At 37.8% G+C, this 27,846-nt stretch overlaps 1 protein-coding gene across 5 annotated transcripts in view; it reads right to left on the reverse strand.

The window, feature by feature from the left end:
• The window catches only part of PRPF39 (pre-mRNA processing factor 39), a 38,616-nt gene extending 17,553 nt beyond the window's left edge, over positions 1 to 21,063 (reverse strand). For 2 of the 5 annotated variants that reach the window (XM_032871202.1, XM_032871200.1), the window contains exons 1-4: positions 20,949 to 21,063; positions 5,655 to 6,001; positions 5,081 to 5,206; positions 4,296 to 4,414 (exon numbers count right to left, since the gene is read on the reverse strand). In XM_032871202.1, coding sequence (XP_032727093.1) covers positions 4,296 to 4,414; positions 5,081 to 5,206; positions 5,655 to 5,972 — 563 coding nt within the window. In that variant the 5' untranslated portion in view covers positions 5,973 to 6,001; positions 20,949 to 21,063. Of the gene's footprint in view, positions 1 to 4,295; positions 4,415 to 4,542; positions 4,706 to 4,808; positions 4,878 to 5,080; positions 5,207 to 5,654; positions 6,002 to 20,649; positions 20,851 to 20,948 lie in introns of those variants that run through there. The other 3 variants (XM_032871201.1, XM_032871203.1, XM_032871204.1) reach the window with 3 other exon arrangements.
• Between the last annotated feature and the right edge of the window lie 6,783 nt (positions 21,064 to 27,846).

Below are 27,846 nucleotides of genomic sequence, written 5' to 3' on the forward strand. Positions count from 1 at the left end.
AAGAGTAAGGAAACGGGAATATACGTACTTTGATGTAATTTTATCTTACACAGAATTACAATGCAAAATGTACACACTGCAAACATATCAAGAGTGACAATGCAGATACTTAAATATTTGTGAAATCTGAAATGTCTGTCAAACAGATTCATCTACAGCAGAAGACAGAGACAAATTTTATCTCAATTTAAGGACTAATTTTCTGGCAAAATATAACTCTCCAAGAAGGAACCCAACTGCCTTGTAAGGTAATGAGAAGTATACATATGTTTTTAAAACTTTCAAAAGTCTCTCTGATTCTAAAATTACAGATTACTAAAACAAAACAAAAATAACACCATGTGTTTTTAAACAACCTAACTCATTTCAAGAGATTTTTGTACGCAATTTTAATCACTGGATTTGATATCTCAGTGGGATAAAACTTTTAGGTACATATTTCCAAAATGTATCTTACAATCAAGAGGGATTTTTAACAGTATGAACTATACTACCTGAATTAATCTACAACTTTAATAAAATTCCAATCAAAGGTCTAACAAATTTTAAGTGAAACAGGTTAAACAAATTCTAACACTCAGCTAACATACAAAAAGGACAATGCAGAGGACATTTTCCTGAAAGATATCAAAAGAAATTAGGAAGCTACAGGGATTAAAATTATGATATTGGCCAGGTAACAGAAAAATGGATCACAAAACAGTTCCAAGAAAGCAGAACAATGTATATGTGAGAATTTAGTATATGATAAAGAAGGTATTTTAAATCAACACAAAAAAGTTGGACAAAATAAAAGGTTAATCTATGACTTAAAAAAGACACAGATTTAGATGCCAGATGAATGAGTAACAAAACAAAACTATTAAAAAATTAGAAGAAAATACCAGATTTACATATTTTTGGCAAAACAGGCAAAAGACTCACATACAAATAAAAGATTAAAGATTGAACCACATTAAGAAAAAAGTGATGAAAAGACAAGATAGACATTCTAAACAAAGTTTAAAAATGTACCAAAACTGGAGGATGTTAATATATCCATAAAGGATTAAGAGGATGTGTCTATGCATGCATGCACACATGTATATGTTTGTGTCTGAGGTTTTCAAGACAGTAAAATACATGTTACTGCCCCTGCAGAATCCCAAAATGATTTAGGAAATTAAAACACCAGAAACTAACAAAAGTGGAAGGAGTTGGGAGAGTTAATCATCTTAACTATGATTAAGAAGCATTTAATGAACTAAAGACAGGATATTTACAAGAAGGTTGCTTTAAGGAATGGTAAGAGACCTTACACCTCCTTTCCTACCCAGCTATGGGATTTCAGCAGCTAGGTATACATTCCCCAGGCAGATCAGATGATCCTTCAATGAAGAACTGCTTGGCATAGTAGTAAAGTGTAAGAATACCAACACTGGGATTCTCCCAACAAAAACCTGAGTGCCCATTTGATCACCCTACTGCAAAGCCCATCAAGCCAGCCGATAATACCCTGCATACAAAATACACAGAGCTTATATTCAGTTTATTAAAATCTAGTATTTTAAAAAGATTTTATTTGAGAGAGCACATGCACCCACAAGTAGGGGAAAGGAGAACCAGGCTTCCTGACAAGCAGAGCTCCACACAGGGCTCAATCCCAGGACCCTGGGATCATGACTTGAGCTGAAGGCAGATGCTTAACCAAATAAGCCACTGAGGTGCCCCTAAAATCTAATCTTTTATTTTTTTTTGAAGATTTTATTTATTTATTTGACAAAGAGAGAGAGAGAGATCACAAGTAAGCAGAGAGGCAGGGGGGGTGGAGGGGCCTGCTCCCTGCTGAGCAGACAGCCGGATGCAGGGGCATAACCCACTGAGCCACCCAGCCACCCCTAAAATCTCATCTTTCACATGGTCAGAAATCAGACAAGTCAGAGATGAAAACAATAAAACACTTCAGAGAAAATAGTGCTGGAAACAGAAGATAACTTTAACACTTTTTATACTTTTTTAAAAATAAGAAAAAGATATAAGCCATATAACAAAAATAGGAAGATAAAAGGAACAATAAACAAAAAAGATTCTTAAATATTAAAAAAATGATGGCAGATATTAAAAATCCAATATAAGGGTCAAGGAAATACCTCAAAAAGCCAAAAAAATCTGACATGTAAAAAGTGAAAAAAAATTAAATTAAATGATTAAAACAGAAGATCCAATGTACAACTATAAAAACAATAGAGAAAACCACAGGAAGAGAATTACCAACATAAGAATATATACACTAATGATGATTTTTTAATTTTATTATTTTTTTAAGCAAACTCTAGCCCAAGCAAACTCTGAGCCCAACAGAGAGCTCAACTCATGACCCCAAGATGAAAAGTTCAATGCTATACTAAGCCAGCCATGCACCTCAATAATAACATTTCTCTGAAGAGAAAGACATGAGCACCATAAAATGAAAAGGCCCACTAAGTAAGCACAATGAATTAGAAAAAGAAAACTCACACCAAAGCATATTATAAAACTGCACTTATATCAAAGATAAAGAGAACATTTTAAAAGCTTCCATGAGGAAAAACGAGTCATACAAAGGGAATCCACAGAATTATCATACTTCTCATTAACAAAACCAAAAGCTATAAAAAGAATGGAGACGCCTTCAAAGCCCTAAGGAAAAATTACTTCCAAATCAAAACTCTATACCCCACTGGATCATCAAGTGGGTGTTTCAGATTTACAAAAGCTTAATTTTTTTTTCTCCCAAGCATCTTTTATCAAGAAGTTATAGGATACACTCCTCTAAAGATAGGCAGCAGCCAAGAAAAATCGGGATCTTATAAACTCTCAGAATTAGAACTTGAAACCCAAGAAAGAGGTAAAAGCATCTCCTGTATTCATGATGAGGAAATCTCAAAATAACTGCTTTTTGGCAGAAATAGAACAAAGCAACCAATCCAGACTATGGAAGAGAAAGTTCCAAGAGGGATATCCCCCAAGGGGAAGGGTAAAAAATGGAATTTGCAAATTTCCGAGTATAACTCCCTTTCACAATTTCAGATTAAGCAGAGTAACACTAGATATACACAGTTTTTAGCTTCAAAAAAACACACATAGCATTTGTACACTGCAGGAAGTCCAGTTATTACTACTGACAACTGAAAATAGCTGTTGGAGGGGGTAGGAAATTTTAAATGTTCAAGGAAAACAAAGCAAGTGAGAAAAAGGAAGGAGTGTTAGAAGGGGTAATTTACTCCAGGAAAAATAAAAGGCTATGAAACCTATCCATATTGGAAAAGTAAGAAATGGGAAGACAGGGTATAAGTGAACTAAAAATCTCATCTACTATACCAAAATCATAATATAATAAAGAGAGAGAAAGAGCAGTAAAGAGTTACTATTATAAACATCGAGGATAATATAAGAAACAGATAAAATATTTGAGGGGTGGAGGGACTGCTTTTTGTTACAAGCAGTTTAACAATGACTTTTAAACCATATGCACATACTTTGATAAAAATAAAAACCAAGAACACATTAAAAAAAAATTCCTATCATCAATAAGAAAAGGACAATCCAAAAGTAAAACAAGCAAATGACATGAACAGGCAATAAGCAAATGGCTGATGCAAGTATACAAAAAAGATGGCAAACTGGGATGAGCAATCCAGAGATATGCAAATGAAAATAATGAGATATCACTGGAGGTTAAAAAGAATGTGGCACAGCTATGGGAAAATATGACTACTCTTCATACACTGTGGGAGTTTAAAATTGACCACTTTTGAAAGAACATTTGATAAAAGTTTTGTGTTCTCTTGACAAAAGTTCTATTTCTAGCATGCTCGACATAAATAATGACTAATACAGACATGTTTATAGCACCACTGATTATTTCCTATAAATAAGGATTTAGTCCAATAAATATAGTACTTCAGTACCACAAAATACTTTTGCAATGCTTGAAAAATTACGATAGGAAGAGATTCCAAAACAGCCTGTTACATTAAAAAAAATCAAATATGTAAAATACATACACGTATACACATCCATATATGAAAGAACACACAATTCATAAATCATGGAGGGAATGGGATTGGGAACATAAGGAAGGGGGCGTGTGAAATGAGGACATTATTATCTATATTTATAATCATGAGTCAGTTTATTACATGTATCTTTTTTAAAATAGTGAAAATGAAATGTTAAACATTCAGTTCAGCATTCATGAGTAGTTCTATTGTCAACATCAAAATATTTGACTTATTTCTATTTTGAAGGCATCTGAGTATCAATTTTTAGCATACCCTCTTATTGTACTGTTTGTCTCAGGATCACCAGGGTCCAATGTTTCTTTTAAGAAGTTTATATAATGTATCCATAGATCAACACTAAGAGGTATTGCCTGAAGCCCCCGTCGATATACCTAAGAAGAAAACAACAAACTGTACTTCAAATATTTAATTATTTCTTAACAGAGAGGCAACACTGTGTTATCCGGTGAACCTTAGAAATACTAATTACTGGAATTTTGTTTAAATAATCTACCATTACCATTTGGGTGGAGGTTGGATAGAACATGGCAATGTTCTGATCCCCACGTGCAGAGTCTTGATCTTCAAAGCGCAGCAGTCCCTGCATTCTGACCGGGTTGTGTGGGCAGGCTTTGGGTTACAGACCATAGGGCACAGACCCATTAGAGCATCAATGACAGCGTCTGACCAAAAATGCAATAAGACGTAGCAAATGTGACTAGCAAACCAACTATATTGTTTGGAAAATGAGAAATAAATGTAAGTGAGAGAAAAGCCCTGCCCTACTTGTTAAGCTGCAGTGTAATACAGAGGCTTGCACTGCAAAGCTTGACAAACTGTAGAGGTTTAACGCACCTGCCAACAAAGAGAGAAAATATTAGCTACAAATGCCACAAGAGTGACAAATGCAAATAAAATACCCTATAAAATTGTTTGACCATAAATCGTAGGTACTGCCAGCCAAAATAAATAAATAAATAAATAAAAAATAAAGTTTTTGTTTTATTATTTGGCTTACAGTACCTAAGGGAGATAATTTTATTCAGTAATGTACGCACCTCATCTGATTGTTTAATGTTGTCATGCCGCTTTTCAAGGTCTGCATACTTTTTCCAGTAACCATAGCAATATGGATAGTGTATGAAAAATTTGTCAAACGCTTTCCTGGCAGCCATCAAGTGATTCTGATGAAAATAAAACAAGGTATTTAAAAATCCTAGAAGTTAATGTCACAAAAATATTATTTCTTCCAAATGTATTATCTCAAATAAAATAAACTCGCAGATTTAAAAACCACATACACACACAGATCTTTTTCTTATATATTACAGTCTTATCCTTTGAAACAAAAGGAAGTAATTCTGTCAGAGAGCAAGGTAACTTTTTATTTCAGTGATTAAATACACATTTGCGCATACACACCAGTTATTAAAAATATTAGACTCTGCTAATGTTGACAAATAGGTACAAATGTTATAAAAGTTATTTTAAAGCTAAAAATGTACATATCTAATGTTATTCAACTTAATTTGAAAATCATAAAAGAGGCAAGTTTAATTACAAAACAGTAAACCTCATCTGGTGTTACTTGATTCATCTGTCCCTTCTAATCCCATTTAAATAGTTACTAACCTCCTGTTCTACATACTGAAGCAAATATACCCAGCCTGTAAAATCCTGAGGATTGCTTTCTACAGTTTTCCAGAATTTTTCATACTCTGGAGGGAAATTTGCTTCTGTTTCTGTCACTGGAAGGTCCACAGCATTTGTTACTTCATTTTCTTCCGCAGCTGCATTCACATTAGGAGATCCATCAGGGGACTGTTCCATTTCCGTCACATTCATAATCTCAGTACTGAAATCAGCAGACTGTTCTACCACTACCTCTGAACTGTTGCCTGTGCTGCCATTACTAGAATTTCTGTACTCATCCATGTGAGAATTTTGCATATTTGCTTATGTTGTCTTCAGTTAATGATCTGTGGAAACACAAATAAAGAGGAACATCTTCCAAATGTTTATTTGGCATCATGAAAACCACCTTTTAAAAGCCCCAGCTACCTATTAAAGAAATATATTAACTTCATTCTTGATCTCTGAACAACGGAAACATTGAATCAAAGAATCTGTGTATATTAAATTGGGGAAAATGTTGAAATTTTTCTCTAGAAAAATTGCATGAGCCATGTGGCAAGACATTTTCAGTTGCCTATCCAATATCCTCTCTTACCATCTTCCTAGTAAAACCTGTTTCTGGTCTGAGTAACAAAGTATAACAAAGTACTAACAATGCATGAAAATGGTCATTTCTCCATCACCTCTCGTCAGCACTAAGTATCATAAAACTTAATTTTTGTTCATTTGATTAAAAAAAATAGTACCTCATTGTGATTTGCATTTAACTACAAGAAAGCTGAATTTCTATTTTTTTCTTAAATGCCTTCACATCCTTCACTCATATTTTCTATTACATTACTAATTTTTATTCTTATTTGTTTGTACAAGCTCTTTGTAAACTAAGGAAAGACGATCTTTATAATATACATTATAAAACTTTTTTTTAGTTTTTCTTACTAGTTTTTTTGTGTGTATAGAGGGTATCTTGTAAACGTCAAGCAGCTATGAAATCCAAATCTTAAAACATGTTCAAAACATTATTTCAAAATATAGTATGAAGCAAATTTTATCCCAAAAAAGGAGAAATTTAACATGTTAAATCAGGAGAAAAGAAGTGGGAATGGATGCCTGGGTGGCTTAGCTGGTTGAGCATCCAACTCTTGGTTTCAGCTCAGGTCATGATCTCAGGGTCCTGGGATCAAGTACTGCAAGGGGCTCCAAGCTCATGGAAGTCTGCTTGAGGATCCTCTCTCTCCCTTTCCCCCTCGCCCTCCTTCCACTCATGCATATGCATGTACTCTCTCTCTCAAAAAAAAAAAAAAAGTAGTGGGGGAGGAGAAGAGAGAGAAGAGAAAAATAAGGGAACAGGGGTAGTTTGGGTGGAGACAAAAGTTAATGCCTAATGTATGTCTAGTACTATATTACATTCCTGGTAGAGAATATTTAAGTATAACAGAAAGTCCTTACTCTAGGGCTTATTAAATTCATTGGAAAGAGATAAAAAAACAAGCAAAACACAGAATTTTAAATGAAACAAAGTGAAAGTTTATAGAAATCAAGTGAAAATTACAGCCATCTAGAAGGGCCTCATGAAATAAAAAACTGGGTCTTAACTTTGAAAAACTTTAAGTTTTAGGACAATAGAAAGAATAATTATCCAGAATAGAGAAAAGCCCACTTGACAGAAAAGTCCTTCTTGACAGTCGACAAACAGGTAGAAATTAGAACTGATTCGAAGACGAGAGAGAAACCAGGTTTTATATTGGGGAAGAGGAAGGGTAAGCAGCAGAATAAGCAGGGTAGAGCCAGAAGAATCTGAAAAGAAATGATATAAATAAATCTACAGATACATGTGATGAAAAATAATACAAGAAGCAAACCCACTTGATACACAGTAAAACAGAATCCAAAGTACTAGATTATGAGAAAAAATAAGTTCCCTTCCCATTAGCTTTTCCATGTTTGAGGCATATGAGGCCCTAAAAAGGCAAAGAAGCTTTCAATTTTTTTTTTCTCTTCTTCCCCTTCCTTTAAAGAAAAGACACATTTGAAGATTAATTTTCCATATGCAAATTAGCCATCGATTCGTGTCTTTTTATTTCAAAGCCAATGTCAAACAAACCAACAAGAAAATGTTGGTCGCTAGAGTCTTGAGTCATTTACCACCAGCCCTATTCTAATATTTAAGTGGAACATAATGGCTTCTTCTGCAATCAGCAAATTTACCACACCCCTGCATCTTCAGAGATTATCAATTACTCCACACCCTGCAATTAAAATGCTGTAAAAAGAATTAAGAACATCATCCCTACCCTTAGGGAGATCATTTTTCTGATTACTCCAAAAATCACAGAGCCAAACGAATACACTAAAGTTATTTTTTTATAAATTATTCCAACATATTCTTTATAACATGGTAATTAACTACTCCCACTTTATTCTTGACAACAACCAATAACTTCCAATTAGCAACATAAAACAGCAAAGGGGCAAAAATACCAAAAGGAGACAATTGTGGTTTTAGCATAAAGACAAACAAACCAACAGAAAAGAACAAAGAGCCCAGAAATAAACTTTCGCATATACAGTTAAATGATTTTCAACAAGGGTACAAATCATTCAACAAAGAAAAGGCAATCAATTTAATAAAATGTGCTGGGAAAACTGGATATTCACATGCAAAAGAATGAAGTTGGAGCTTTGCCTTATACCACATACAAAAATTAACTCAAAATGGATTAAAAGCCTGAATGTAAACCTAAAAATATAAAAATTTTAGAAGAAAACACAGAGGAAATCTTCATGATATTATACTTGGCCATGATTTCCCAGAAATCATGGCCAAGTATAACGGATATAGTCCGTTCGTCTGTTTGTAAAAACAAACAAATGGACTATATCAAAGTTTAAAACTTTTGTGCATCAAAGATCAACAGAATGAGGGACGCCTGGGTGGCTCAGTTGGTTAAGCGGCTGCCTTCAGTTCAGGTCATGATCCCAGCGTCCTGGGATTGAGTCCCACATCGGGCTCCTTGCTCGGCAGGGAGCCTGCTTCTCCCTCTGCCTCTGCCTGCCACTCTGTCTGCCTGTGCTCACTCTCTCTGACAAATAAATAAAATCTTAAAAAAAATAAAAATAAAAATAAACAACAACAAAAAAACAGAATGAAAAGACAACAGAATAGGAGGAAATATTTGTAAATCTTATATCCAATTATGGATTACTATCCAGGATATATAAAGAACTACAACTCAGCAACAGCAACAAAAAACTTGATTTAAAAATGAGCAAAGGACATCAACAGTATATCTCCAAAGATGATATACAAATAGCCAACAAGCATATGAACACATGCTCAACACCACTAATCAATAAAATGCAAATCAAAATCACAATGAGGTTATCACATAACACCCATTATGATAGCTACTATCGAAAAAAAAAAAAACCAGAAAATAGCAAGTCTTGGCAAGGATGAGAAACTAGAATCCTTGTAAACTGTTGGTAGGATTCTAAAATGATTCAACTGCTACAGAAAACAGTATGGAGGTTCCTGAAAAAATTAAAGAGAACTATATACGACCGAAGAATCCCACCTGGTATATATCCAAATTATTGAAAGCAGGGACTCAAACAGCTGCATGCACACCCACATTCATAGCAGCACTCTCCACAATAGCCAAAAGGAGGAAACAACTCAAATGTCCATTGACAGATGAATAAACAAAATGTAGTATATACATTGAAATACTGTTCACCCTTTAGGGTTTTTTTTTTATAGGGGGAAAAGAAAGAGAGAGAGGGTGTTCAAGAGTGAGCAAGAGGGAAGGGGCAGAGAGAGACTCTTAAAACAGGCTCCATGCCCAGCGGGGAAGCCGAAGCAGGGCTCAATCTCTCAACCCTGAGCCTATATCAAGAGTCTGATGCTTATCCAACTGAGCCATCCAGGCACACCTATTCAGCCTTTTTAAAATGAAAGAAATCCTGTCATATTCTATCTATATGGATGAACCTTGAGGACATTATGCTAAGTGAAGTAATAAGCCAGTCACAAAAAAAGACAAACACTGCATGATTCAACTTATATGAGGTATCTAGAGTAATCAAATTCATAGAAACAAAGTAGAATGCAGTTACCAGGGAATGGAGTGAGGGAGAAAAGGGAAGTTGTTTAATGCATATAATTTCAGATCTGTAAGATGAAAAGTTCTGGTAGTCTATATACAACCATGTGAATATATTTAACACTACTGAACTATACACTTAAAAATAGTTAAGGTAAATTTTATGTTATGTGGCTTTTATCACAAAAAAAAAAAAAAAAGTAAGACAACAGCTTAATTATAACTAAATTAGGGGGCACCTGGGCGGCTCAGTGGGTTAAGCCTCTGCCTCGAGCTCAGGTCATGATCTCAGGGTCCTGGAATCGAGCTCCGCATTGGGTTCTCTGCTAAACAGGGAACCTGCTCCACCCCGACCCCCCGCCTCTCTGCCTACTTGTGAATCTCTGTCAAATAAATAAACAAAATCTTTAAAAAAAAATTATAACTAAATTAGCAAATATAAAGTACAAAAGACTTGGAATTAGAATTTCCAAATACTGGGGTGCCTGGGTGGCTCAGTGGGTTAAGCCTCTGCCTTCAGCTCAGGTCATGATCTCAGGGTCCTGGGATCGAGCCCCACATCAGGCTCTCTGCTCAACAGGGAGCCTGCTTCCCTTCCCCTCTATCTGTCTGCCTCTCTGCCTACTTGTGATCTGTCAAATAAATAAATAAAAATTAAAAAAAAAAAAAAAAGAATTTCCAAATACTTTTTTTTTTAAGATTTTATTTATACGAGAGAGAGACAGAGATAGCAAAAGAGTGCACAAACAGGGAGCAGAGGGAGAAGTAGGTTCCCCAACGGGCAGGGAGCCTGATAGGGAGCTCCATCCCAGAACCCTGAGATCACGACCTGAGCCGAAGGCAGATGCTTAACCAACTGAGCCATCCAGGTTCCCATCCAAATCCTTCCTTCATCATAAGATATAGTATGGTAAATATTAAAATGAACAGGGGGTAAGGAGAGTGAGTCCTAGTCCTCTCCCTTAAGAGCATGTGATCCTAGTCAGACTTAAACTTTCTTCCTCACTTCTAATTAGGGACCAATAATACTTGTATAGGGCTATTGGGAACATCAGATGAGATAAAAGCATGTGGAAGTCTATAAATTCACACAAATGAAAGTATCATTGAAAACAACAATTTCCTCAAATAGCATTTTCCAATCCTGATGTTATACTTTAAAATAACTAAGGAAAAGACAAAAGAATTCCACAACACACTTGAATTTTTTTGAAAAAGTTTTTAGAGGAGGAAAAAAGCTGTTGCCTTTCTTCATAAATTAGCAGACAACAGAGTTTATCTGGAGGTCTATCTTATTTCTTGATTTTTAAATTTTAGACATTTTTTGCTCTATTAGATAAGATTAGAATTTAGCTATTATACCAAACATGCCTCTATAACTTCCCTCTCACAAACATGATCCAATTGCAATCAGTTTGGAGTTAAATCAACATTCAGGATTACATTAGTATGCCTATGTAAACATTTTTTCCCCACGCTATCATGTATACTATAATTACATTTAATTACATTTCCTTGCTTCTACCTCTTTAAATCTTTCATTATTTTCATATGCTTGGTTTTCTTTGATCATTGACCTCAACCTCCTGAAGAGCTCTTAAAAAATTCCTTCAAAAACAACCAACACTCAGGGTGCCTGGCTGGATCAGTTGGTAAAGCATGCAACTCTTGATCTCAGGGTCATGAGTTTGAGCCCCACATGTGGCATAGTTTACTAAAATAAAAACAAACAAACAAAAAAAACCACCGACACTCATACTATCAAGTCCATTTTCCCTTTAGGAGACATCCTGTTTGAAACCATATAACCTTCTGCAGCAATCCAGACTGGTTTGTCTTGTCTAAGTTTGTCTGTTCTATTTGACCCAAGGAATTCCTTTAACTCCTTTCCTGGGCTGAATCTCATTTAAAACAGCCAAACTATTTTTCATTCTTGATTTATTCCCTCTTTTAGAAAATCATTTCTATAAACTTCTGAAAAAAGCATATGAGGAGTGAAAAAAATTAAGACTTTTCAATTCTAAAATTCTCATAATTGAATGATAGATTGTCTAGGTATAAAATTCTAGAAAGAAATTAACTGCTTCTTAAGAGTTTTAAAGAGGGGCTGGCCCAGTCAGTGGAGCCTGAGACTCTTGGTCTCAGAGTGGTGGTGAGTTTAAGCCCCAAGTTAAGCATTCAGCTTAACTTAAAAAAAAAAAAAAAAAAAAAAAAAAAAAAAGTTTTGAAAAAAATAAAAATAAAAAAAGTTTTGAAGGAATCTTTTCATTGTTTCCTAATACAGTTTTTTTTTTTTTGAAGATTTATTCATCATTTGAGAGAGAGTGCACAGGAGTGCAGAAGGGAGGGACAGGAGAGGGAGGGAGGGAGGGAGAATCCCAAGCAGACTCCACCCTGAACATGAGCCCGACACGGGATCAATCCCACAACCCCCAAGATCACAACCTCAGTTGAAACCAGGAGTTGGGCACTTAACCTACTGTGCCACCCAGGTGCCCCTAGGGTAATGCTATTGAGAAAACTCCTCTATATGAGACATGTTTTTTTTTCTCCATGGTAGCTAGCATTTAATCCAGGTGTTCTGAAATTCCAAAATGATGTGCCTTAAGTCTTTTCTACTCATTCTGCTGGCATTCATTCAGAAGGCCTATTTTAATCTAAATATTTACATCATTCAATTCTTATATTCCATATTTATCATTTATGTAATAATTTTCTCCCCTCAGTTTTATCTTTGTTGAACTCACATTACTCAGTTGTTGGGACCTCCGGGACTGATCCTCTACTTTTCTTAGCTTTTCCTACATTTTTTCCCGTCCTCCTTGACTCATTCTACTCTGAGATCACTTTTACTAGGTTTTTAATATATGAATCAAAATTTTAATTCCCTTTCTTTACTCTGAATAATCCCATTTTAGTCTCCTATTCTGTTTCAATGGTGCAATATCTCCTATCTCTCTATAAATCACTTTGAATTTTCTTCTGTTCTCAGACCTGTCTCTTCTGTGTGTTTTTTGACTGTTTTGGTCTCTCAAATAGAGATCTTCAAACTGCTGTTCAAGAAGTGTTGACGCGGGGCGCCTGGGTGGCTCAGTGGGTTAAGCCTCTGCCTTCAGCTCAGGTCGTGGTCTCAGAGTCCTGGGATCGAGCCCCACATCGGGCTCTCTGCTCAGCGGGGAGCCTGCTTCCCTTCCTCTCTCTCTCTGCCTGCCTCTCTGCCTACTTGTGATCTCTGTCAAATAAATAAATAAAATCTTAAAAAAAAAAAAAAGAAGTGTGACACTTCACACAAAATCAGAAGCTAGATAAAGCTTGAACCTCAGTGCAGGATGGCATTCTATTGAGGGGGAACTCATTAAATGTCAGTGCTTCACATCATTTCCCTGGTGTTAAGTCTTCCCAAAGAAGAATGCTTCAACTTAAAAAAATATAAAGAGACAATAAGCATTCTAGGAGCAAAGAAGAAAAACAAGACTAGTTATCTTACCATTCAATAAGTAAACTTTTATTCAATTTCCTATTTTCATCAATACCCTTCACCCCCGTCTCAACTCCCACCAGCTATGTCAAACCTTCTCTGGTTCCACCCTTTTCAAATAATAAACATCTAGCTTTTTGCTGGCTATATTATTCGGAAAAGAAAAATGGAGGGTCTTAAAAAAAAAAAAGTAGGGTCTAAACTACTCCAGAATTTCAACTAATCCTAGAAATTTTAGCCCTACTCAGCACTTTCATCATCAGAGGCACTTGGTAACCAAAATTCCTGGAGTTTTGTGGGAAGATCCTTCTATTTCTTATTAACTTCCCTCTCTGCAGGCAAAGAACTGAATGCAAAAAAATAAAACCTAAGTTCATCAGTGAAATCTACTCTGTTTCTTCCAAAACATTTAATTCTCATGTCGACACTTCCTCTTCTGTCCTTTGTCTTTTAGGGTTTACATGATGTTATTTTGTTTTCATATTATTTTTTATTTTACTGAAATTAGGTTTACAATTATGCTCAACCCTGTTCATTTAGTATTTTTTTAAAAAAGATTTTATTTATTTATTTGACAGAGAGATCACAAGTGGGCAGAGAGGCAGGTGATGGGGGTGGGGGGGAGCAGGCTCCCAAGAAAATAACTATCTATTGGTTCACTATGCAGTCCAGTCTATACCACTCCAATAAAAATACTAATTTTTCATAATGAGCTAGCTGCCACAACCAATGGTCCATCTTTATTCTCTTAGATTCCTATTAAGCCTCCATTTCCTTCTTAAAATTCTTTACATCTCCAAGAAGCAAATCTATCATGATACCAACCTCTGAATCTTCATCTCATTTATGGTCTTGCCTCTTTCCCATTCTCAAAGTATTTGTTTTGTATCTCTTCTACAGCACTCCTATAGTGGCTGAAATCATTACTGGTCCTCCTCCTTCCCTTGGCCATAATGGAGAAAGTATCTCTGCTCCTAGCAAAGGTCACACCCTGAATTCATGATTTGATCATTTCTCCCACCCATCTCAAGAATAGTGGTTCTTAAAAAAAAAAAAGAATAGTGGTTCTTAAATTATCTTTACTCTCCCCTTATCAGTTTCTTTCAGTTCTTAAATCCAACAACCTTCAAGTGTAAATGTGTTTCTTCTTCTATATAATAATTCATGATGTATATACGACAACTTAGCTTAAAAACAAATGAAGGATAATCAATCAAAAGCTATGTTAAGGATTTGGATTTTGTTCTAAGGACAAAGCCAATAAAGTTGTACAAGCTTGTTATCTCTAATTCTGTAACCTCCATTTACTCTTCAATTTGGTTTCTTCATCACTCTAAAATTTGCCAAGGTCACATCTTCCTGATGTACTATTTACAGCATCCAACAATAATGATGACTTTCTACTTGTAAGATTCTCTTATTGATTTTTCTGACACATCACATTCACCTAGCTTTCCCCCTACCATTCTGAAGAATTAATTTTTTTCTTCTCAACAGTCCTGTAAAAATTGGTAGCACCCAACATTTTGTACTCAACTCTCTTCTTTTCTCAATCAACACTCTCCTTGGGCTGAAAATGTTCTTCCCTTTGATATATTTCCTTCGCTTGGCTTCTGATTCACACCATCACCTCTTTCTACCTCACAATCACTCTTCTTCCAAGTACTAGTCTCCTGAGGCACGCAATCTTTCTTTCAAGTTCATCTATTCCTTCTCTATCTGCATTAACTCCCAATCTCACATAGTTTTAAATACAAATACTAATTACATGCCAACTCCCAAATGCTATCTCCAGCCTTTTTTTCCCAGACTCCAGATCCATATATTCACTGCTACTTTTATCACCAACACATACAGAGCCATTTCAAATTATAAAATGTCCCTAAGTGAACTTCTGATCTCTTCTACAAAACCTGTTCTATCCACTGCCTTCCCCATATCTGCTAACAGAAAATCCCTCCTTTCAGTTGCTCAGGCCAAAAATCTTGGGAATCATCCCTGACTTTTCCTTCTTTCACACCCAACCACTTTGTTACGGAAACTTTTATATGTATTCAGAATTCCACATCTTATAATTCTCATTCAAATCACCCACCTCTCATCTAGAATACTATTACAGTCTTCTATAACTTTACATAAGTCTCCTGCTTCGTCCTTTTTGCTGCACCCACCCTACCTCCCTGTCCCCAGTCCATTCTCAGCACAGCAGGTAGTATTCTTTCTAAAACACAAATAAAACCACCCCACTCCACTGCTCTATCTCACAGGGTAAAAGTCAATGTCCTTGAAAAAGCCCACTGTCTTCCTCTTACCATTTATCTTTTGACCTCATCTTCTCCTACTCTTAACCCAATTCAGCCCCAGCTGCACCGGCATCTTGTTTTCTCTAAAACAGACCACACTCTCCAGGCTTAGAGCCTTTAAATTGGCTGTTTCCTCTACCAGAGTGATTTTCTCCCAGATGCCTTCCTTAACTCCTCCTTTATTGATATGCCACCTTCTCTGGGTGTCTGACTCTTAATTTCACCTTAGGTCAAGATCTCAGAGTCCTGAAACTGAGCCTGGTGTGGGGCACTGTGCTTGGCAGGGAGTCTGCTTGAGATTCTCTCCCTTTCCAAGCCCACGACCTCTCCCTTTCTCTCAAATAAATAAATCTAGGGAGAAAGGAAGGAAGGTAGGAAGGAGGGAGAGAGAGGAAGGGAGGTTGGTAGGTAGGTCACTTTCTCAGTAAGACCTACCTGGGTAATCCTATTTAAAATTTTAACTTGCTCCCATTCCCAGCATACATGATCCCTTTTACTGTATCTGATCCCCTTTACTGTCCTCTTTTTTTTCTTTTATCCATAATATTATACTCTAACATAATAATTTACTTATTTAGAATACCCTAACATAAGAATTAACCATCCACTTCTTTTTATTCACAGAAGTACTGCTGTAGTTTAAGTAATCAGTATCTCCCCACTACAACAGTATTTTTCAAACTGTAGACTGCTTCAGACCAGCTTTTTCTCCTATTTTGCAAATGAAAAATAAAATGGAAAAAATATTATCAGACTGCTTTGCACACAGTAAGGGTATATTCTTTTGTGACATTTGCTGTGACTACACACACACGCGCACGCACACACACACACACACACTTCAATTACTGCATATTGAGCTGCGTGGCACACTGAAGACATTTGTGAAAAGAATGAATGAATGAAAGTATATCATCATATACTGCTATGATTTCAATTACTAGCTATTTGTCATAATCCTGAGACACCATTTATTGAACAAGTATTTTGATGAATGCCATTTACTCATTTTTAAGAATAGGAAAAACAAAACTGACTAATATTAATTTGTTAAAGGTTATATAGTTAGTAAGGCAAAGAGACAGGATTCAAATCCGTTCTAACACCAAAACTCTCCCCATTCTCTACCAACTTCTGCAGCCAAGAAATTCTCCTTTTGTTGAAATTTGGTTTTGTTTTGTTTTCCAGTTCAGCTCCTTTACACTTCAAGGCCTTAGTGTACCCAGTTTCTTCCATCTGGAATACTCTCCCACCCCCTACCCCACCCCCACTTAGAACCTTCAACCTAGCTGAAGCCTACTCATTCTTCTGCATGGAAAGTTTAAACACCACTTCCTAGACAGTTTCCCCATATACTCCAAATTAGTTAGGTTCCCTCCATGATGCTCCACAGAATTCTTTTTCTCCATAGCACAAATCACATTTGTGGTACTCATTTGATATCATCTTTCCACCTAGACTACAAATTTCTTGTGAGTCAAGACCAGATCTACCAATACACAGGGATACAACATACCAGGAGGCCTAGTACTACACACTCAATTCACTGAATAATAAATAAACAGTATCTGAGTCCTTAGTCCTCCCAGAATAAAAACTAATATATCACTTTCATAACCAAATGAGAGTACTGGGGCTTTAGGGGTGGTCCCTGGGTGGCTGAGATGGTGAAGCATCTGCCTTCAGCTCAGGTCATGATCCCAGGGTCCTGGGATGGCCCCAAATAGGGCTTCCTCCACAGCAGGGAGCCTGCTTCTCCCTCTCTCTCTACTATTCTCCCTGCTTGCGCTCTCTCGCTCTGTCAAATAAATAAATAACATCATTTAAAAAAAAAAAAAAAAGTACTTGGGCTTTAGGGTCCAACAGAACTGAATTAAAGATCTGCCCCAGGGGCGCCTGGGTGGTTTCGTCAGTTAAGCATTTGCCTTTGGCTCAGGTGGTCCTGAGATTGAGCCCTGTGTCAGACTCCCTGCTCAGCAGGAGCCTGCTTCTCCCTCTCCTCCCTGCTTGTGCTCTCTCTCACTCTGTCACTATCTCTCTTCCTCTCTCAAATAAATAAATAAAATCTTAAGGAAAAAAAAAAAAAAGAAGATCTGGCCCAGTTACTCATTAGGGAACACTGAGCAAGATACTTAACCTCTCTAAGCCTCATTCACAAAATAATCACAAATACCTTGCCATAAAGATTAAATATCCTCTTCATTCACAGTGCTATTACTACAATTTCAGTAATTATCATCTCCCCTCTTTTTTTAAGTTTATTTAAGCAATCTCCACACTCAACATGGGACGCTAACAACCCAGAGATCAAGAGCCACATGCTTTACTGACTCAGCCAGCCAGGCACCCCTATTTTACATCGCCTCTTGAGTAATGTTTTTCAAATTTCAGACTGATTCCAATCAGCTTCTCATTTTTTTTTTTTTAAAGTTTTTTTTTTTTTTTTAAGATTTTATTTATTTGTCAGAGAGAGAGGGAAAGAGAGTGAGCACAGGCAGACAGAATGGCAGGCAGAGGCAGAGAGAGAAGCAGGCTCCCCGCCGAGCAAGGAGCCCGATGTGGGACTCGATCCCAGGACGCTGGGATCATGACCTGAGCTGAAGGCAGCCGCTTAACCAACTGAGCCACCCAGGCATCCCAGCTTCTCATTTTTTTAAATGGAAAAATACAGAATTGAAAACAGTATATCAGAGTTCATGCACACACTAAGGGCATGCCGAAATACACACAGAATGCAATTACTGTTTATTTGGATGCAATATTACATGCACAACCTACTATGGGTCACAGTCAAAAAACTTGAAAAATACTGCTATACTACTGCTACAGATAAATTAATATTACTGTAATATTAAAATGAGCAGAACAGAGGCCGTGGTTTTATCCACCACTGTGTTCCTAGAACCTAAAACAGTGTCTAGTATGTAACAGCACATTAAATCTCTGTTGAAAAAGTGGAGTGACAAATCTGGTCCCAACTCAGCTTTTCAAATATACTAATCCTACAGTATTCCTCCTCATTGCTTTTTACAGGGCTCCATGTATTTTTCATGTCCGAACCCTGGCTTACTCTATTCTCTTAGACTAACAAACTTTCCTTTTCTCAATTCACAAACCAACCAATGCCCTTCTACATTTCACTTTCTTATAAAATCGTATTAGAGGCCCAAGTCCACAAGCATGAAAGGAAACATGATAAATTATAATGTGACTACATATACACTAAAAAATACAGTTCTACATCATACATTCAACTTTTAGTTTAGTTATAGCAAACTTTAAACATTTCACTAACAATTCAGCATGCCATCTTAAAATTTAAAAGGTCTTCTGGAGGATCATTTAACCCATACTTAATTAAAAATGTTAAGTCTAATTTAATACCTTCTCTCTTAACTCTCTCTAGGCACTCAAAATCATACCACGTATTTTTCTTTTCATAAACAAAGCAACACAGAAAAATCTAAAGTCATCACTAAGGACCAAAAAATCAGTTTGAGTATTACAAATCAACTAGCTTTCCAATCTACAAGTTACTCTGTTCCTCATCCTCAGATAAGCCAATTTGAAGACACAAATTGTTAAGAAGAGACTACCATAACCACTTGTTTGGGAAACTATTTTCAGAGGCTAAGCAGAATGTCCACAGACTGACCTTTTTTATTTTACCACATATTAAACACTTAATATTTTCCAGAAACTCAACCTTGTATACATATATTTACATAAATGACTGCATCACCTCTTAAGTCTTTAGGGAAAAAAAAAAATTACCATTCGACAGGAACTACTTTCTTTCTCCTTTGACTATTTTTCACAAACATACAAAATCCTATGTTTCATGCAGATTAGTTATTAACATACCATAAAAGGTTCTGTTATTTCTCTTTATGAGGTTTAAATAATCTCTACACCCACCTTGGGGCTTGAACACTGATCAGGAGTCACCTGTTCTACTGACTGAGGCAGCCAGCCGCCCCTGTTCTTTTTCTTTAAGACACATGTGTACACACACCTTCTATCATTTGATTTATAAAATTTTTGGGGGGCGCCTGCGTGGCTCAGTCAGTTAAATGACTGCCATAGGGTCAGAACATGATCCCAGGGTCCTGGGATTGAGCCCTCCCTCCATCAGGCTTCCTGTTCAGGGGGACTCTGCTTCTCTCTCTCTCTGCTGCTCCCCCTGCTTGTGTTCTGTCAAATAAATACACAAAATCTTAAAAAAAAAAAAAAAAGTCTTTAAAAAATAAAATAAAATTCTTCTTCTTACTCAACTATAGGTAAACAAGTAAAAATATTACCAAATACCCCGACACTAATTAGCCATCTTTGGTCAATGCCTAATTATTCCAGAGTTCATAATCTACGAATTAGAGTTTTTTAGCACAACTCCTTTCGTTCACTTTATACCTACCAGAAGCTGAACAGTGGAAAGTTCCAACTTTTGCAACTCTAGAATGAGGTTATAAATGGGAGGGGGGGAGGGGGTTACCTGACAGTTGTTTTTTTCAATCTACTTAAGCTCCCAGAGAGACCAAAACACTTAAGTTCCAACATGAGCTTCACATTTCCCTGTATAAAATGTGTTTTCTTAAGGTTCAACCTTTCCAGCTGTAAAAAAGTTTAAAGTATTTCTGAACAGACTGGATCAGTTGCCAAATAATCTCAAGTCCTTAAAAATAAGGCAACATGGACATCGAACCAAAAACAATTCAATCGGCATAAAATAATACAGTATTATAATCATCAATAACAGATAAAGAGCAGTACTACTTAGTGTCGGTCTCTGATTACAAAAGGTAAGCATTACTTTAAAACAGGTGTCTTTAGAAGATCCTACTAGGATCTTTAGCGTCTTTTTTTCTGATTCTATCCTATGCTGCCAAAGCTCTGGCTGATCTTTGAGGTGCTGTGACTCAGGGTCCCAACAGCATGGCTTGCGTAGTCGGAACGCGGAACGCGCCACTACAAGGCGCCTACAAGCTTTTATTAACAGAATTTGAATTCTCTCAATCCTCTGACGGCTACTATTGAGCCCCTTCCACTTCCAGTCTCCCCAGCACACTGGTTTCCAGCCCTTGGGGAAGCTAGGGCTTCAGACTTACCCCCAAAACGCTTCCTAAATCAAGGTGGAGGCCCGCATTTCCCCGCCCTTCATAAGGCGCACTCGTCAGAGAAACGTTTGGTCTAAGAAAAGAAACCTCGCTCTGCCCCACCCAACAGGTGGGAAGGAGAAAGGAATGGACAGCTGGGAGCCGAGGCCAGGCCAGGCCTCAAACAGGGCGGAAGAGGGAGGCCGCAACCCCAGTGCGGCCTGAAACAAGGCAGGCCCCTTCCTGCCCCACGAAATACCGCCACCCCCCCACTCCGCCCGGCCAATTCCAAAACGCCTGCCCCAGCGGACCTGACGACGGATGCCACTCAATGCCATGAGCCGCAGTCTGGGCCAACCAAGCCGAAGATGGCACTTCCACCGTTTCTGTCCCACAGACACCGCAGCAGCCGCCGCCACCACAAGGGCCGCCTCGTCGAGAACAGGCGCGCATGCGTCGGTGCTCTCGGAGGCGAAGGAGTCACGTGGTAACACCGCGTTCAGGCCTCGCCCTCAGCGGGATCCTGAAGGGGGGGGCGGGGAGCACGCAGCCCCGCCCCTTCTCCGCCGAGTCTTGGCTCTGCAGCTTGGAAAGATCCGGCGGCTGTTTCTGATGTTTTTCACCCCTGTGGGGACTTTCTGAACCAAAAGACAGTGTTTAGGGCCTTTTACATCCTTAATCTTAAACACAGCGCTCCACGCCCTCCAAAGGAAAATACTGTCTTTTTTTTTTTTAAGATTTTATTTGACAGATCACAAGTAGGCAGAGAGAGAGAGGAGGAAGCAGGCTCCCTGCTGAGCAGAGAGCCCGATGTGGGGCTGGATCCCAAGACCCTGGGATCATGACCTGAGCAGAAGGCAGAGGCTTTAACCCACTGAGCCACCCAGGCACCCCAGAAAAACACTGTCTTTTGCGGCAAATCTCAGGTTTTCCCAACAATTGCCCAGGTTTTATCCCTTTACCTAAACGTGAGGAGAAATTCAGCCTTAAATCTCTATAACTCGGGATGATACTCTGGGTCCTCACAGTTTTCTCAAGAGGAAACATCTAAAAAAAAAAAAAAAAGGAAATAATAGTGGAAACAAGTTAGGGGCTTGGGAAATTGATCATTACAGAGTTATATGAAATTATCCTCGGGACAAATGAAGGCTGCTTGCACTGACAGTATTAGCAGTCCTCTTCAGTTAGGTTCTCATCCTTTTTTTTTTTTTTTAAGATTTTATTTATTTATTTGACAGAAATCACAAGTAGGCAGGGAGGCAGGCAGAGAGAAAGGGAAGCAGGTTCCCCGCTGAGCAGAGAGCCCAATGCCACTTGATCCCAGGACACCTGGATCATGCCAGGAGCTGAAGGCAGAGGCTTTAACCCACTGAGCCACCCAGGCGCCCCCCAATCCTCGCTTTAATTTTTTTTTTTTTTTAATCTGGCCTCTCTCCTATTTCTGTTAAAATTCCTGAGTTCACCCACCACTTGCCATGCAATCTCTGTTGAAAGTTCAGTAGTATCACAATTGGGTTGCGAGTTCCTCCTTTGGAATCTGCTTCCAGAAGTATCTCTGAAGATAACGTTTCCCCTCCACAACGTTGTTAACCATAAATCCCCTCAATACCACCTTTGCTTCCAAATATCAAAATCAGGGGCTGGCTGGGTGGGAGGAACCTGTGTCTCTTTAACTCAAGGTAAGGAGTGTGAGCCCCAAATTGGAAGTAGAGATTACTTAAATGAATAAATTAAACCCTTAAAAAAATCAGTCTTCTTCAAGTATCATATGATCTCACTGATATGAGGAATTTGAGGGAGTGGTGTCAGGCGGTGTAGTGGGGAAGGGAGGGAAAAATGAAACAGGATGGGACCACCAAGGGAGACAAACCATAAGAGATTCTTAATCTCAGGAAACAAATTGAGGGTTGCTGGAGGGGATGGGGGTGGCCCATAGGGTGGCTGAGTGATGGACATTGGGGAGGTTATGTGCTTGGTGAGTGCTATGAATTGTGTAAGGGTGGTGATTCACAGACCTCTACCCCTGAAACAAATAATACATTATATGTTAATATAAAGCCCAGCAAGGACAAAAAAAAAAAAATAGTAATTCTTCTTACTGACTGCATTTCACTTTCAGCAAACTGCATGTATTTGCAGCTTTCCCTTTCCATTGCTTCTTACTATTGAAGCTAACTTTTGGATTCTCAGTGCAGCTATGCTTTTTACTGGTTTTGTCAGCAACTTTTAGATGTTTACTATGGGAAAGAAACTTAATGGAGTAATCTATTAGGAAGTGACTCTAAGTGCCAGGACTTCACTCCTTTTCTGGTTCTTCCAATCTTTCCTAAACTTATTTCAAATTCTTCATTGGTAAATAAGATTAGTTCTGAGATCCCATCCCCCTCCTATAGTCATTTTATAAAAATCTATCTACTTCTGCATCTTTATTCACTGCAGTTTCATTGCTTCCTTTTAGTTTTCTATATCTTACCTTTCCAGACAGTGCTCTTGCTCTCTCTCCTGCTGGAAAATGTCCACTAGTTTTCCTCCATAAATCTCTTGTCGTTATGGATCTGCTTTTTGGAGAACCCAGACTAACACAAAAACTAAGCAACATAAATGTTAAATTTAATGCGATGTGTTTTCTCCTAATTGATTCCATTACCTCCCATATGTCAGTGACTTATGCAATGGACATTTTTAATTTGTTTTAGCTCTTTGGGACATCTCCTCTTTCTGAAGTAGAGAGCCTACATCCCACTATAGAAGCTAAAACTACCCGATACTTACTTTCCTAGTCCCACTCCTCCACCACACACACACACACACACACACACACACACACACGCACACACACACACTCTTATAGAGACATGAACACATGGCTTGTCGGGCTGACATCCAATGTGGCAGTGTGTCGTATCAGTGGGGTGATATGGTGTCTGTCTTCTGTAATACTAGCAGGCTAATGGACTAGCTCTGCAACGCAGACCAGCTCTGCAACACAAGGTATACATTCTTATTAGCTAGCTAGCCTCCCAGTCTCATAGAACTCTGTGACACCAGATTTTTTATAAATCTTTCTTTTGTTTAAATTAGGTATATATAGTTAGTTAGTTAGTTAGTTAGTTGTATTTGCAGGTAAATAAGACTTGTGATACGAGTTCCAAGAACCATTGCAGATAACAGACCCTCAGGGAAATAGAAACAAGTTGGATTAGTCCTAACCAGGGCTGAGAAACCCATAAAAATCTAGCTGGTACCAAAAGAAGTCCTTCTGGTGTTTATGGAACACAGTGCATACAGTACACATATGATATAAAATGATTAACTATATATGATATAAAATGATTAAGTTCCACGGGTATAAGGATATACCCATGGAAGGCAGTTTTGGGCTAAAGTGTGGGGTAGAATTTTTATTTATACTAACACTGGAGAGCTTAAAAGAGAATGACGAAATGAGATTTCTAAATTCTTAGCTTGAAGTAGGAATAAAAAATTAAGGACTTCCTCTGATAATAACAAAAGAATTTATTCTTTGCAGCCATGGGGCTAAAAGAGCCAAACACCCTCAAAGTTGGGGCCCATAGGTTGCCAAATTACAAAGTTAGTTGAATTCATAGTCTTGTCAGAACCCTTCTGTGAAGATTAAGGCATTGTTCAAGAAAGAGCAGAACCAAAGAAGTGAAATGGGCATGTGGTAGAATTCAAATAACTCAAATACCTTTAACTCATTACTTTTAACTGAACCTCATTCAACAAACAAAAGCAGCCCCTACTCACTGGACTGAAAAGACTGTTTCTGCCTTATGTGGAAATCTGTATAGATCTCACCTAATCTGTAGAGCTTTCACTTTGCATGAAGAGGCCAATTTTTCTTATTCCCCATTTCCGACACATACCATTTTTTCTAAACATATAACAGAATCAGATTTCCGCATATTCCGGAGACCAATTATAACATCAAACTTGTATAGCAAGATGTATAGCAAGACAGTTGAAACTTTAAAATTTATGTTGACAATAATATGAAGAATACAGGAGAAAATTCTTTGAGTGCTAGACTAAGGAGGAAATGATTTTAAAGTATATATATGTAATATATATATATTTGCAATATTATATATTAACATATACATATATATGTATAAATTCAATATGCTAGCTTAAACAGTCAGGCACGGTTTTAACAGTTTGTTCTGTAGGCTTGCTGGCATGAACTATTCATGAACTTTCTACTCACCTATAACTATGTATCCTAGAAGTGCCAGGTACACTCTCTTCACCAAGATTAATAAATACACAGGTGAAGGGACAGTCAGCAACTTTGGAAAGTGTTACAGTCTCCAACTTATGATGGTTCAACTTAACAACTTTTCCCAAAGTGGCTCAAGAGTGATTAAGCACACAGCCAACTTGATCACGAGGATAAACGACGAATATACTTAAAACCATTCTGTACCCATGTAACCATTCTGTTTTTCACTTTCAGTATGGTATTCAATAAATTTCATGAGATATTTAACACTTTATTATAAAATGGGCTTTGTGTTAGATGATTTGCCCAATTATAGGCTGCCCAATTATAGTGTTCTGAGCATATTTTTAAAAAATATTTTATTTATTTATTTGTCAGAGAGAAGGAGAGAGAGCGAGAGCACACAACCAGGCAGAGAGGCAGGCAGAGGCAGAGAGAGAAGCAGGCTCCCCGCCGAGCAAGGAGAGCCCATGCGGGACTCGATTCCAGGACCCCGGGATCACGACCTGAGCTGAAGGCAGCCGCTTAACCCACTGACCCACCCAGGCGTCCCTGTTCTGAGCATATTTAAGTTAGACTTGGCTAAGCTATGATGTTTGGTTGGGTAGGTGTATTAAATGCATTTTTTTCTTTTTCTTTTTTTTTTTTTTTAATATTTTATTCATTTGGGGTGCCAGGGTGGCTCAGTCCTTAAACGTCTGCCTTCGGGCTGCCTCAGGCCCCGCAAAAGCCTGCTTCTTCCTCTCCCACTCGCCCTGCTTGTGTTGCCTCTCTCACTGTGTCTCTGTCAACAAATAAATAAAATCTTAAAAAAAAAAAGATTTCATTCATTTATTTGATAGAGAGGGAGAATGCACAAGCAGGAGGAGCTGTAGGCAGAGAGGGAGAAGCAGGCTCTCCACTGAGCAGGGAACCCAATGTGGGCTCAATCCCAGGACCCTAGGACCTGAGCCTAAAGCAGATACTTAACCGAGTTAATCTGTGGTTCATCAGATAGAAGGGGGGCTTGCAGAATACGGCAGATACTATAGCCTGGCTCAGTCATAACTCTTCCAACTGAAATTTCTATTACCTTGTCTACTACTGAGACTAGGAGATGAAATACTCAATTTTTTAGCTTCTCTTCAATCTAAGGGCAGTCAATGAGATGTAGCTGGAAGTAGATAAAAATGACCTCTTTTCCTAAATAAAAAGGCAGAAGAACCTCTAGAGATACTCACCAGTGTTACAACTTCATTAATTTTTGACTCCCCTATCCTCCAAATCTGTGTCATCAATTCAGTCAATCCTATCAATAGCTTTCAAATCCATTTTCAGTTCTCACTGCTTCTACTATTAAGTTTAGACCTTTACTATCTGAAGTCTGGCTCGGGTCTCTGGGTGGACCACTAAATTCCTTCCTATTGAAACTTAACATAATTTTACAATCTTTTTCAACACAGGCAGATACTATCAACTCGTTACACTGGAACATTTGATGAAATCCATTTGCCCCTTTGGATTAGTGCTTCAGATTGACTTCCTTGCCCACACCCTTTCTTGGCTCCAACGAATCCTCTGCTACTGGTTATTTTTTTAAACATATCTTCCACCTTTAAAAAACACTGCTTTCTGGGGTGCCTGGGTGGCTCAGTGGGTTAAAGCCTCTGCCTTCAGCTCGGGTCATGATCCCAGGGTCCTGGGATCGAGCCCCACATCAGGCTCCCTGCTCAGCAGGGAGCCTGCTTCCTCCTCTCTCTGACTGCCTCTCTGCCTACTTGTAATCTCTGTCAAATAAATAAATAAAATCTTTTAAAAAAACCAAACAAACAAACAAACAAAAACACTGCTGTCTCCAGAATAAATTTCAAACTTATATATCATTCACCATCTTATTCAAGTTATTATATCTATTTAGCATCCAGAGTAGGTACTATTCCAGGCATAGTGATTAAAAAAAAAATGTAATTCAAGACTGGCCAGAATTTGGTACTACCAAATCATTTTACATAATTCTGTCTCATTGCATGCATTTTTTTAAAGATTTTTATTTATTTATTTAGAGAGAGCACATGCGTGAATGGGAGAGGGGCAGAGGGAAGAGAATCTCAAGCAGACTCTGCTGAGCTAGTAGTCTAATGTAGGGCTTGATCTCACCACCCTGAAATGATAACCTGAGCCAAAACCAAGAGTTGGATGCTTAACTGAGTCGACAGACAGAGATCATAAGTAGGCAGAGAGGCAGGCACAGAGAGAGACAGAGGGAAGCAGGCTCCCTGCCAAGCAGAGAGCCCAATGCAGGACTTGATCCCAGGAGTCTGGGATCATGACCTGAGCTGAAGGCAGAGGCTTTAACCCACTGAGCCACCCAGGTGCCCCCCTGCATGTATTTTTTGACTACTTTGCTAAATCTGTAAATTACTTTAATGCTTTTTAAGTCTATGCTCATCCATTGTTCTGCCCAGAGAGGAGTTTAATTGTGAATTAAGAGTTTAGGTTCTCTTTTACAGTACGCATTATGAAACCACAAATCACTAATGATAATATAGTACTTAATTGATTTTGCCTTTGACATTTTCAACCCACTAACTGCAATGAAATAAGTAATCTTAACTTATCCCAGCACTAAAGATTTCTATAGGGTTTGTGCTCATCTTTTTTCATTTGCTCCTGGGAATAAGTCATCTTTGTAGAAAACTTGAGGTTTATAAATGTTTTCTTATACATAATCTCATTTTAAATTTGGATCCCACAATAACCCAGAATTACATAAGTTTTGATAAGTAATAAAAAAACTGGATTCCAAATCCACGCTTTCTAATCAAAGTCTTAAGCTCTTTACAATATCTTGCTTCCCTTTGTCATCTCCCTTTTAGTTATTTCTACCTCCCTTAATACTAATATTCACTACTGTCTTTTTTGCCATTGATTTCTCTTCACATTATTTTTATCTTCAGATTCCCTTCAGACTTTCAACTTATTATAAT

The sequence above is a fragment of the Lontra canadensis genome, unplaced genomic scaffold (genome assembly GCF_010015895.1).
Source record: "Lontra canadensis isolate GAN:19392208 unplaced genomic scaffold, GSC_riverotter_1.0 scaffold42, whole genome shotgun sequence".
In the NCBI taxonomy this organism is placed as follows: Eukaryota; Metazoa; Chordata; class Mammalia; order Carnivora; family Mustelidae; genus Lontra; species Lontra canadensis.